Source organism: Lissotriton vulgaris, chromosome 9, assembly GCF_964263255.1.
Source record: "Lissotriton vulgaris chromosome 9, aLisVul1.2, whole genome shotgun sequence".
Taxonomy (NCBI): domain Eukaryota; kingdom Metazoa; phylum Chordata; class Amphibia; order Caudata; family Salamandridae; genus Lissotriton; species Lissotriton vulgaris.
This window is the reverse complement of record NC_141697.1, coordinates 18,611,034-18,624,545: the sequence shown is the minus strand read 5'-3', so window position 1 is coordinate 18,624,545 and position 13,512 is coordinate 18,611,034. Positions and strand designations below refer to the sequence as shown.

General features: G+C 48.4%; 1 protein-coding gene across 9 annotated transcripts in view; it reads right to left on the bottom strand.

The window, feature by feature from the left end:
• The window catches only part of RALGAPA1 (Ral GTPase activating protein catalytic subunit alpha 1), a 775,068-nt gene that overhangs the window by 37,532 nt on the left and 724,024 nt on the right, over positions 1–13,512 (bottom strand). Inside the window, exon 41 of one of the 9 annotated variants that reach the window (XM_086936924.1) lies at positions 2,324–2,346. The exons of the other annotated variants lie outside the window; for them this stretch is intronic. Within the exon in view, the coding sequence (XP_086793050.1) occupies positions 2,339–2,346 (8 nt within the window). The 3' untranslated portion in view covers positions 2,324–2,338. The remainder of the gene's footprint in view (positions 1–2,323; positions 2,347–13,512) is intronic. 9 annotated transcript variants of the gene reach the window in all.

Genomic DNA, 13,512 nt, shown 5'->3' with positions numbered 1-13,512 from the left:
GGCAAAACACTAACCAAAAGAAGGTTACGTGAATATGGTTGGTGGCCTCAAATGGACCAGAATTTGACGTGCTGTTGGAGAGTGTGTGGTATGTTCCAATGCTGAGAAAAGATATAATTTAAGAACTCATCCTCCTCAACCAATTGAGCTACCTGCAACGCCTTGGGAGAAGATTGGCATTTATCTTGTTGGTCCTTTTAATGTGCTCCCAGTCTCATCAAGGTTTGCAATTGTTGCCATTGATTATTATTCAAAATGACCGGAAGTACATTTCATTGGTGAACCTAACTAGAAAATAGTTATTGATTTTCTAAAACATTTTTCTGCGTGAGGGGTTTTCCCTCCACCATTGTATCTGATATTGGTGTGCAATTTGTCCGCTAAGAATTTGAAAGTTTTTTGCGGGAAGGGGGGGGGATCTCATTCTAGAAGTTCTCTCTATCACCCAGAAATGAACAGTCTTGTGGAACGCATGAATAGGGTTCTAAACAACTGTGTGCAGTGGGGCTGGCTGGGAAGTGCAATGTTCAGATAGCTGTTCGGTCCATGCTATGGTTCTACCGTACCACACCCCACTCGTCTACCAAAGTGTCTCCCTATGAACTTTTTATTAAAATAAAGCTTAACTTGATCAACTGCTCTTTGTTTGGTGTCTTACCTACAACAAAAGTGTTCTCTGTTTTGGGTATGCACATACTCTTGATATTGTGCACACCATAAGGGTTCTCTCTGTCAATGATGATTGAACATGGGTGTTGAATATAAACGTTTGTACATACATCCAGTGTGAAGTCTCTTTTGTGACGCTCAGTACATTTATCGTCAGTGACTGGTGAGCCTTTGCTTTACACATTGCCTCTGTAGTGAGAATGACTGCTCAATTCCAAGCTACCAAAGGGTGAGTACGGGTTATACAGCGAGTGTAATCACCTGCCCTTGCCGGGAGCGGTAGTTCTGCCTGGCTGGGGGCATCCCTTCAGTGAACCAGACACTGCTGGTTCCAACTTGGGGTTCAGAAACCATTGTACGGACGCTGCGAGGTCACAGAGATGCTCTTATCAAATCCCCTGCACAAACTTTACAGGGCTGGGCCCATAATCAGTAAGGCTGGGCCACTCTAAATTCAAGCCAGCTACACGGTACAGCGGGACTATTAAGAGTTGTTTGACAGAAAGACTGTCAAAGTTGATTACAGGGACATTGAGGATAGTTCTTCTTTCCTTGTAGATTTTTCAAAGAAGATAAAAAATAATCCAGTGAAAAAAGAGAAATTCAGGGTCATTTGTAGGTGTAGGTACCCCAGACAACGTCTGGTCCTGCCATGAAAGTTGGCATGTGTGAATTAGTCCGAGTATAAGAGTGCTTGAATGTTCAGAGTCCTGAGGAGAACCCAAAAAGAGAAAAGGGTTCGAAACACATCATCAGTGGTTTAACCCAACAAGTGCATTTAAAATAATTTTTACTGGAGCTCAGTGTTGATAATGTGTTTAATGCTATGTAATAAAAGATACAACTTCTGAATGAGCAATTAACAAAAAAGTCAGAACCTGGGCACAACAATTCTTTGAGTGTCTTATTGTGTTTTGTATACATTTCTTCATTTATTTGTCTTATATGAATCACACTGATTATGCACGTTCATGGTTTTTTTTTTACTATGTTTGTGCTGTACATTATTATTATTTTGTTAATTATTCAAGTAAATAGTTATTACAGTTATTCAGTTGTGTGGTCACGAACTGGAGTGAGTTTGTGAATATGTGTTAATACTGGCAATTCTGTTCTTATTAAATCCCCAGCACCAGGGTTCACCTCAGTGCTGGCTCCACCCTGTTCGGTCTTCGGTGTGCACAGGGTTTAATTCTTGGAATAATTAGAAGATGCCCACTGATGGTCAGGAATACAAAGGTCTCACTCACTCACTTTGTAGCTGCTGGAATTCCAGGGTTTGCCTTTTTATTTCATTGGCTGAGACCACAAAGGAAGGTTCCAGAACATTCTACTGCCCAATCAACATACATGCTAAGTGGCCAAAATCCATAACGATGGAGATGTTAAGTGCAAGGCAAAATATGGCAGACTGGCTCAGTACAAGACAACAGGACAACATCTGTCTCTATAGTTAGTGTGACCATGGGTCACCATGTTAGAACTTCATGCACATCTGGGTTAGTCAAGACTAACGTGAAAGAAAAACAGTGAGTTCGGCTCGTGTGACCGTGCCTGAGACTTTAGTAAGTAGAGTGAAGGAGGGCGAGTTACAGGATTTAGTATCCCCAGAAAGGCAGGAGAGGAGGAAAGAAGTCAGCACTCTTGGTCTTACCTTCAGAACAGGGACTTAGCGATCTAAAGAGGGAAAATGATAAAATACAGAGCAAGGTCACACAGTGCAAAAGACAGACTGGCTAAAGCCACTTCCCCTTCCAGGCTTCAAGAGTCAGAAGGAAATGCAGGAAGTGCCCAATATTGCAGAACCACAGACGGAGAATGTGCTTGAAAAAAAGAGAACTGGGGCCTGGGACCACCAAAGTGAGAAGTGCAAGGCGGGAGGACTGAGCATTGTAGGAAATCAGTAACTTACCTGTAACTCCTGTTATTCAGTGCTGGAATCTTTTACATATTTGCACAATTCAATCATTCCCTGTCCCCAGGCTGGGAATCCCCGGTAATCTTAAATAGCAGTAAAGTGTGTTATAATGGTCACAGGCCTCAACAACAGTGTTTATTTAGTGGCCCATTCACCTCAATTTGAAGCATCCCAAACTCCAGCCAATGAGGTGAAGGGCCAGCTCTCCTACTCCCCCAAGGGGCCACTATAGGTTCGCTTTTGAAGCACAAGTGTGAAAAGAGTTTGCAACGAGTGAGCTTCTGAGCAGGAAAGAGGGAGGGTTGCGTGTGAATCTATGAAAGTTCCCAAGGCTGGAGAGTTGGAGTTACCGATAAGTAACTCATTTCTTTTCCAGCACTGGATCTTTCATAGACTCACATGCATGTGTTTTTGCTTCCCAATGGAAGCCCCCCCCCCCCCCCCCCCCCAAAAAATACTTTGCTGAACTCATCAGAACCTACTGACTGGCCTTCCCCTTGCGGCGAAGACAAGCTTTTGAAATCACGACTGATGGAACATAGTTAAAACAATTCTCTTCATGCGCCACTCAGTTTGGTTTCCTGTCAGTGCACAGCACTGAAACCACCCTCATCAAAGCCGCCAAGGAGATCAGGGCAAGGCTGGATCACGGGAACAGGGCCCCCCTGATCCTGCTGGATCTCTTGGGGCTTGGATACGGTGCTTCACAGCCTGACCGCATGTGGGGTGTCCAGCACTGCTTGGAAGCTGCTCAGATCTTTTCTAACCAATCAAGAGCAATCCGTGTGTCTCAGAGACGTGCGATCATGTTTGGACTGGAAGCGGCGCTTCAGAGTTGGTCTTTGCTTTGTTGATGTAGAACTTGGTGCGTCTACAAACATCGAAGGAACGCAATGATCTTTCCGCTGACGTTATTGGTTTGGAAAGAATGACCATAATATGACCGGTTCATTCAGTGAAAGACAGAAGGAATCGTGGGTATCAATGTAGGGATGTTCCTTAGGATAACATGGTCTCTTGCACATTGGACAAAAGGTTCCTTGACAGTGAATGCTTGCATCTCTCCTGCCATCCTTGCTGACTTAAGTGCTAGGGGAAGAGCTGTTTTCAAGACATGAGCTTTAGATGTCTTTGTAGATTGGTTTGAAGGGAGGCAGCATTCGCTCAGGACAGTATTAAGCTCCCATGACACCAGAGGGCATTGTGTAGATGGATACACTTGAGAGTTCCTAATAGATTGTTTTATGATTGTCTGGGAGAACAAAGTAGTTGAGGTGACCTCAGTTTTTCTAAATCTTCATGTTGCCCCCAGATGGATTCACAAAGATACAAGTATGTGAGTATTAGGTAACTATATATACGGTCCAACCCTAAACACCGAAATGCTTCTATTTGCCGTTGTATGTCTTTATAGTTGACGGAGCTCGTGCTTGCGCTACGATGTCCTACATTCTTTTTTTTTTTTTTTTTTGTCCTCATATATGCCACCAGAATATGTATGCTCTAGATGGGTCTCACTGTTGCCTCTTATACTGTTGTTTTTCGAGTCCGCCATGGAAACAGTATCATAACAGTAGCTGTAGCAGTAGCTGTAGCGAGGTGTGGCTCACTGGTTAGAGGCGGCAGACCCGGAGGCTGAGAACGGCCCGGGACCAGGGTTCGATTCCCGACGCGGCAGGGTCGAGGACCAGGGTCAGCGGACTGATAATTCTCGCCTCGGTGCCCACTTTGGGCAGTGATCACACTCGGTAACTCTGGGCATTAAGCTTGCCTCATCGCTACAACGGCCCCCCACAGACGCCGGGAATGCCTGGCTTCACCTTGGAGATACCCAGCATGGGACCATCTCACAGGGAAAGCCAGGACGGGTTCCCCAGCGGTCATTCGCGCCAGGATACTCCGGTAGTAATTGAGCGCGCTACAAAACACCTTACATTTACATTTACATTTACATAGCAGACAGAGATGTCCCAGAGGTAGGCTGCTTTCCTTATCCTACTCCTCCAGGCCTATTTTAGGCACCCTAGGCCTGGTGGAGGACAGGACCGACACAACCTCTGGCATAATCACAGGACCGCTCACCTATTTATCCAGACCATCAATTTAGACCAGACATTCTCAGTGTTCTCACTGCGGCCAGCCAGATCCATTTTACATACTTCCATTATATACTTCAGGCATACTGCAAATCTAGGAGGAGACGCTGACTTCCACTCCATGCAAATTTGTCTCCTTGCAATAGCTGTTATGTAAGATGTCCTACATTCTGTTGGTAAATCCAAGTGGCCAAACAACTAGGTGAGCAGGTACCATGCTGCCAGGTTCAGCGACTTGGGGTCACGATGGAGAAGCTCTCCATGGTATCTGGAGAGGATCCTGTGGTATTGCCGGATGTGCAGACAGTTGCAGTCGTTCGCTGTGCCAATACTGCAGCGCCTTAGCAACGAGGATAAGAGCACAGTGATCTATCTTCGCCTTCCTCAAAGCCTAGGGGACCAGGGGAAACAGAAGACAGGCATGAGCAAAGATGCTGGACTATCTGATTCAAAGGGCATTGCCCATGGTCCCAGGTTGCCAAACCTCTGGCAAAGAACATGCATTTCATTTCGCTCTGAATGGCAAACAGACTGATCGCGGGCTCAACCCATTTTCATGAGATGTACTCTACCTTCTCCTGGTGAAGTTCCACTCGCTTCAGTCGGAGGCTGTTGACTGGGACCATCCACCTGGGAGGCGTTCGACAGCAATGTCGACTTTGAGAGAAAGAGCTCGGTCCCATAGCAGCTGAGCCTCTCCCAAGAGAGTCTGGGGTTGCCTTCCCCTTGCGTGGCTATGTAAAACATAGATGTGTATGTATTGTCTGTCTGATGAGGACTGCTTGGCCTAGTCTTGGTAGGAAAGCCTGTAAGCCCAGTCTTAAGGCTAATACGGAGACGGTAAACATCTTTTCTATGTCTAACCAGAGGCCTCTGGTCGCCAGATCTTGTAGGCGAGCGCCCCAGGCGTGCATGGCTGCATTCGTTGTTAGCACTGCTCTGTCGGATACAGACTGGACAGGGAGCCCTGTCTAAGGCTTGCAGGGAATGTCCTCTACAATAGAACTGGTTTCAATGGTCTTGCGACAAGGACTGTGTCGTCCTATGAGCCGCTGATTTGTTTCCACTGGGCGTCCAGTTCTTATTGGGCAGGTCTCATTTGAAGCCTGTAAACGGGCAGGAGGTCTATGCAGGATGACATTAGGACCAGTAGAGACTTGTACGGTCTGACCGTCCCTGTCCAGTAGATCGGTTTTTTGCTATTGCTGAAGCTTTATCACTCTTTCCAGTGATGGAAATGCCCTCCCTCTCCTGTGTATCGAGCATCGCTACCAGGAATTGAATTTTGTGTGGGCTGAAAAGAAGAGTTCGCTCTGTTGAGAGTGAGACCGAAACTCTGATGGCGGCTGATGCAGGCCTCGATTTCTTTTTTCGATGGAGCCTTGACGAGTCACTCGTCCAAATATGGGTATACTTAGCAATCCAGTCACCTGAGGACGACAGCAACTGGTGATAGGCACTTGGTGGAAATCCGAGGTGCTGATTTAAGGCCGGATGGGATCGCCTTGAATTGGGAGTGCTGCCCTGCTACTGAAAAGAGAGGTACCTCCTGTGATTTTGGTGGATAGAAATATGGAAATACGCGTCTTGAAGGTAAAGGGATGTCAAGTAGCCTACTCCCAGGATCATCAGGACATCCTGAAGGGGAACCATCTGGAAAGACTGCTTCTTCAGAAACTGGCTCACTTGCTGAGGTCCAGAATCGGTCTGCATTGTCCCGTTTTCTATCATAACAAGACATTGCGGGGATAAAATCCCTGCTTTAAGGAGGAGGTGGAGAATTTCCTGTTTCTCCTCCCTCTAGTGGAGGCGATGTTCTTTTTTAGGTGGGCAGGTAAATGGTCTTTGTACAAACTCCAAAGCATGTCAACTGCCAAACCTAATGGTCCGATGTTACAGACTCCCAAGTGGGGCCAAAAGGGGATGGAGATGGAAAGGGGTGGAGATGGAAAGGGGTGGAGATGGAAAGGGGTGGAGATGGAAAGGGGTGGGCAGTCAGCTGCAGAGAGTCAAACTCTCTTCTGGTTTGATGGAGCCTGTCCTGAGGATCCTCCATATCCCGGGCTGTAGTCGAAGTTGCGGTGTACCCTTGATCACGATCAGGGTAGTATGGTCATCCTTAACCTCCATTTTGACGCAATCCTCCCCTGTGGACCTGGGATCTGGGTGAGCCACGGAAAGTGGCTGAGCTGGGGAGGCAGCATTGCAGCGGTGCTAGTGGTTTTGATGTATCAGAGCCTGTCTTATCCACGTTTCCCAAACAGGGTGAGGGCAGCAAATGCCAAGCCATGGATCTCCGATTGCACCTCTGGATGGAAGGCTTGGAATCCGAGCCACCCCTGCCTCCCGAGAGCAGCCGCCACTGGCTGATGGAAGCCTGCGATCTACATGGCCGTTGCTGTATCCATGATGCGTGTCAAAGTTATTTCTTCTTCTTTGAAAACTGCCTCAGCGGCTTCTTTTTGTTCTAAGATGAGGTAAAGGAAGGGTGAGATGTAAAGCAACATCTGTGCATCATACCATGCTCAAGTATTACCAACCCTTACTGGTTATTGACTAATTCAACGGCTACAATGCCCCGTTTGTCTGACGTCTTTGGCAGGCGGGGCAGACGATGGTGTGACCGTGTTCTTGGTTCTACGTTGGACTCCTGGTGTTATAACTGGACCCAGCTTCGGATGGCGGGTAAGAGAGGCTGGGGCAGAATCTGGGGCCCTAAACCTCTTCTCCAGTTGTGGTACTGCCACTGGGACTGTTGTTGTCATTTTCATCAGTTTCGACCCTTCCGGCCGGTCATAATACAGTATAGAAATGGATTTTACAGGCTTCCTTGAAGTCATGAAGGAAGCATTGAAGTCCTACCAAGGGCATTGGTAAAGTGAACTTCCTAGCTGGTCTTCATCAGAGCATGGAAGCGGGCGGTATCATCTGAGGGCGGTCGGTTGGGTGGGTGATCAGTCTCCCTGGGTATGAAGTAGCCTCCCCATCATCATTACCTCCGTCATCCCCTGGTGGAAGCTCATCTACTTCATCACCCCATCTGAAGACACGGAGCCGGGTGACACCCCCTCTCCCATGCCCCTAGGAGTTGATGGGACGAGGGGTTTGTGGTCTATTCTGAGAGATGGTTTCTTTGGAACTGGGGGAGGCGTCGGAGGCCAACGAGGTGTAGATGGCAGAGGAGGAGCTGGAAGAGGCGTCGAGTAGGGAGAGCAGGCACGGCAGGTGGCATAGGTTGTCCTATAGGGTGCTGAGCAATAATGTTTATTTTAAACTTGTCCATCATCTGCTGCACGGTAGGTAAGGATGCTACAGGCACCCCAAAGACGTATGCACTCTAATTGAACGAGGAGGTGCACCACCGCCTGGGTTGTCTGGTGTAATCTCCTGATGATGTTCTGAGGCCTCTACGGCTCCTCCTCATCCATAACCACCTCAAAGTCCAGAGCAGAGCGTACACTGGCCACCGCCGCTCCTAGTCTCCCAGGCGAGGTCGCGGATACTGTCCTTGGGCTCCATGTGCGGTGTACGGAGGGCAGACCTGCAGTCAGTTTTATTGGTCGACAAAGTCACCGCAATAAAACTGTTGGCGATCGAGTCACGTCAAAGGTGTCGCCATCGATGGTGGTGTCGGCATCGAAAGAGTTGACGGTTCTGGCACCGACGGCGGAGGAGAAGGTCGTAGACGGGGCTGCTGATGGGATTTTCTTCATGGTCACCGACAAAGGTTGTTTCTGTTGATGATGACGTTACTTCCTTCTTCAATGATGCTTGTTCCTCATAGGAATGAGATCTCTGCTCCGTGTTTGGTGCAGACACGCGTCAGTCTTTCCTGGAGTGTTTTCTGAGGACCCTCCAGGCTCCTCTGACGGGCGGTGGCTGCAGGCGCTGCTGAAATGAGTCCATTTCAGGAATCCCTGCAGGTCTCCGTGTTTACGCAGCCCGCGTGGACCTGCTTGGGTGGCCACTGTCGAGGCCCCCCCCCCCCTTAGGAGAAGAGTGTTTCTTATTACTACCCAGCACCTTCTAGAGCTTTCAGTGGGGCCAAGCCAACGTGGATGTCTAGAAGGAAATGTCAAATGAGTATCGCAGCGTGAAGCAAAGCGAGTGGAATAAAGGTAGGAAGTATAGAGATTTGGGGCTCGTCAGTATAACTTTTCTCTGTCCACAGGTAGAACAGGAACTTGAAAGAACATTTTTTTCACTGAACGGGTCTCCCTGCCCCAGAAAACAGCAGGAATGTTGCCCTAAAAACATCTCGCAGGGCTCTGGAAGCTGAAGGAAGGGCTGGCTCGGTCGCGGGGTATGCCGGGAAATGTAACGGGATAAGGCCAACGAGAAGTTAGCCATGGCTCCGCCTGGGCCTCCTCTCACACAGGGGGGGAATAGAAATCTGAGCTACGGTGGCGTCTGGGGGGAGTGGGCAAGCTGGGACTTCCAGCACAGCGGCTGAGGTTTGGGTTGCTTCGAATGAGGTGGACGTGCTTCGAAACAAACACTGTTGTTAAGGCGTCTGGCAACGTTAACACTGTTGACATGTATTTCGAATTACCAGGGATCTGTAGTCTGACCCCGGGGAATGTCTGAAGCAACTGAACATACCAAAGACTCAGAGCTGGAGAACGGCTCGGAACAGTGTGTGATCTTAGACACAAAGGCGCGCTCGGGGAGCCGTGTGCACTATCAGAGAGTAAGGGTGAACCAGGAGCAGTGGGTATTATTACAGGGTGCAGTGCGATCAGGGAGCAGTTAAGTACTATCAAAGGATAACGTGAGATTTGGGAGCAGTTTGTACCATTACAGGTGAAGGGAGATCATTGAGACTGGAGCAGTGATTATCATCAAGAGATGGGAGAAGCCGATCACCACCGGGCGGGAGCAGTGAGTATTACCAGAGAGGGGAAAAGCCAGTCGAATCAGTGACTGGGGAGCAGTGTGCATGATAAGAGACAGTAGAAGCATGCGTCATGAGTGAAATGGAGGCGGTGTGTATTATCAGAGACAGGAGGTGCAGGTCTCATCAGTGAGACAGAAGCAGTGTGTATTATCAGAGACAGGAGATGCAGGTCTCATCAGTGAGACAGAAGCAGTGTGTATTATCAGAGACAGGAGATGCAGGTCTAATCAGTGAGATGGGAGCAGTGTGTATTATCAGAGACAGGAGATGCAGGTCTCATCAGTGAGACAGAAGCAGTGTGTATTATCAGAGACAGGAGATGCAGGTCTCATCAGTGAGACAGAAGCAGTGTGTATTATCAGAGACAGGAGATGCAGGTCTCATCAGGAAGACAGAAGCAGTGTGTATTATCAGAGGCGGGAGATGCAGGTCTCATCAGTGAGACAGAAGCAGTGTGTATTATCAGACACAGGAGATGCAGGTCTCATCAGTGAGATGGAAGCAGTGTGTATTATCAGAGACGGGAGATGCAGGTCTCATCAGTGAGACAGAAGCAGTGTGTATTATCAGGAACAGGAGATGCAGGTCTCATCAGTGAGACGGGAGCAGTGTGTATTATCAGAGACAGGAGATGCAGGTCTCATCAGTGAGATGGGAGCAGTGTGTATTATCAGAGACAGGAGATGCAGGTCTCATCAGTGAGATGGGAGCAGTGTGTATTATCAGAGACGGGAGATGCAGGTCTCATCAGTGAGACAGAAGCAGTGTGTATTATCAGAGACGGGAGATGCAGATCTCATCAGTGAGATGGGAGCAGTGTGTATTATCAGAGACTGGAGATGCAGGTCTCATCAGTGAGAGGGGAGCAGTGTGTATTATCAGAGACGGGAGATGCAGGTCTCATCAGTGAGGTGGGAGCAGTGTGTATTATCAGAGACGGGAGATGCAGGTCTCATCAGTGAGACAGAAGCAGTGTGTATTATCAGAGACGGGAGATGCAGGTCTCATCAGGGAGACAGAAGCAGTGTGTATTATCAGAGACAGGAGATGCTTGTCTCATCAGTGAGATGGGAGCAGTGTGTATTATCAGAGACAGGAGATGCAGGTCTCATCAGTGAGATGGGAGCAGTGTGTATTATCAGAGACAGGAGATGCAGGTCTCATCAGGGAGACAGAAGCAGTGTGTATTATCAGAGACGGGAGATGCAGATCTCATCAGTGAGATGGGAGCAGTGTGTATTATCAGACACAGGAGATGCAGGTCTCATCAGTGAGGTGGGAGCAGTGTGTATTATCTGAGGCGGGAGATGCAAGTCTCATCAGTGAGACAGAAGCAGTGTGTATTATCAGAGACAGGAGATGCAGGTCTCATCAGTGAGATGGGAGCAGTGTGTATTATCAGAGACAGGAGATGCAGGTCTCATCAGTGAGATGGGAGCAGTGTGTATTATCAGAGACAGGAGATGCAGGTCTCATCAGTGAGATGGGAGCAGTGTGTATTATCAGAGACGGGAGATGCAGATCTCATCAGGGAGACAGAAGCAGTGTGTATTATCAGAGACGGGAGATGCAGGTCTCATCAGTGAGACAGAAGCAGTGTGTATTATCAGAGACGGGAGATGCAGATCTCATCAGTGAGATGGGAGCAGTGTGTATTATCAGAGACTGGAGATGCAGGTCTCATCAGTGAGAGGGGAGCAGTGTGTATTATCAGAGACGGGAGATGCAGGTCTCATCAGTGAGATGGGAGCAGTGTGTATTATCAGAGACGGGAGATGCAGGTCTCATCAGGGAGACAGAAGCAGTGTGTATTATCAGAGACAGGAGATGCTTGTCTCATCAGTGAGATGGGAGCAGTGTGTATTATCAGAGACGGGAGATGCAGGTCTCATCAGGGAGACAGAAGCAGTGTGTATTATCAGAGACGGGAGATGCAGATCTCATCAGTGAGACGGGAGCAGTGTGTATTATCAGAGACAGGAGATGCAGGTCTCATCAGTGAGACGGGAGCAGTGTGTATTATCAGAGGGGGGAGATGCAGGTCTCATCAGTGAGACAGAAGCAGTGTGTATTATCAGAGACGGGAGATGCAGGTCTCATCAGGGAGACAGAAGCAGTGTGTATTATCAGAGACGGGAGATGCAGATCTCATCAGTGAGATGGGAGCAGTGTGTATTATCAGAGACAGGAGATGCTTGTCTCATCAGTGAGATGGGAGCAGTGTGTATTATCAGATACGGGAGATGCAGGTCTCATCAGGGAGACAGAAGCAGTGTGTATTATCAGAGACGGGAAATGCAGGTCTCATCAGTGAGACGGGAGCAGTGTGTATTATCAGAGGGGGGAGATGCAGGTCTCATCAGTGAGACGGGAGATGCAGGTCTCATCAGTGAGACAGAAGCAGTGTGTATTATCAGAGACGGGAGATGCAGGTCTCATCAGGGAGACAGAAGCAGTGTGTATTATCAGAGACGGGAGATGCAGGTCTCATCAGTGAGACGGGAGCAGTGTGTATTATCAGAGACGGGAGATGCAGGTCTCATCAGTGAGACGGGAGCAGTGTGTATTATCAGAGACAGGAGTTGCAGGTCTCATCAGTGAGGTGGGAGCAGTGTGTATTATCAGAGGCGGGAGATGAAGGTCTCATCAGTGAGACGGGAGCAGTGTGTATTATCAGAGGCAGGAGATGCAGGTCTCATCAGTGAGATGGGAGCAGTGTGTATTATCAGAGACGGGAGATGCAGGTCTCATCAGTGAGATGGGAGCAGTGTGTATTATCAGAGGCGGGAGATGCAGGTCTCATCAGTGAGATGGGAGCAGTGTGTATTATCAGAGGCGGGAGATGCAGGTCTCATCAGTGAGATGGGAGCAGTGTGTATTATCAGAGGCGGGAGATGCAGGTCTCATCAGTGAGATGGGAGCAGTGTGTATTATCAGAGACGGGAGATGCCGGTCTCATCAGTGAGATGGGAGCAGTGTGTATTATCAGAGACGGGAGATGCAGGTCTCATCAGTGAGACGGGAGCAGTATGTATTATCAGAGACCAGAGATGCAGGTCTCATCAGTGAGGTGGGAGCAGTATGTATTATCAGAGACTGGAGATGCAGGTCTCATCAGTGAGGTGGGAGCAGTGTGTATTATCAGAGACAGGAGATGCAGGTCTCATCAGTGAGACGGGAGCAGTGTGTATTATCAGAGACGGGAGATGCAGGTCTCATCAGTGAGATGGAAGCAGTGTGTATTATCAGAGACGGGAGATGCAGGTCTCATCAGTGAGACAGAAGCAGTGCGTGTTATCAGAGGCGGGAGATGCAGGTCTCATCAGTGAGATGGGAGCAGTGTGTATTATCAGAGACTGGAGATGCAGATCTCATCAGTGAGATGGGAGCAGTGTGTATTATCAGAGACAGGAGATGCAGGTCTCATCACTGAGACAGAAGCAGTGTGTATTATCAGAGACAAGAGATGCAGGTTGTGAGAAGTTGGCCCGATATGCAACGTTCGCTATTCTAGCGACCGCTATGTATCGTTCCAACGACCCTTATGGTGTTTGGTTGTAAGTCAACCTATAGACCAGCTATCCTAGTAGCGTGGATACGAGCAGTCTAAGGCTAAAGACTCGAGAGGGCGCGTTAAGCCAGCTGTTTACCACACATGTACCCCTTGAACACCCAGTGAAAGGACACCACACAAGTGTTATGAAAATAAACAGTATATTTATTAAGAATCACAACAGCCCTGTACTCTTTATGAGGACAGGGTACTAAGCACAAACCAAATCTCTTTAGCAAATACTTCAAGTGCACAATTAAAACAAGTGTCCGAGGACACGGAAAGGTTAAGGTCTCGGGTGGACCCGATAAGGCAAGTCGGAAGCGAGGGACTCGGGACCCTAGAGTAAAGAGGCTATGCAGGCACCGAAATGCCGAGT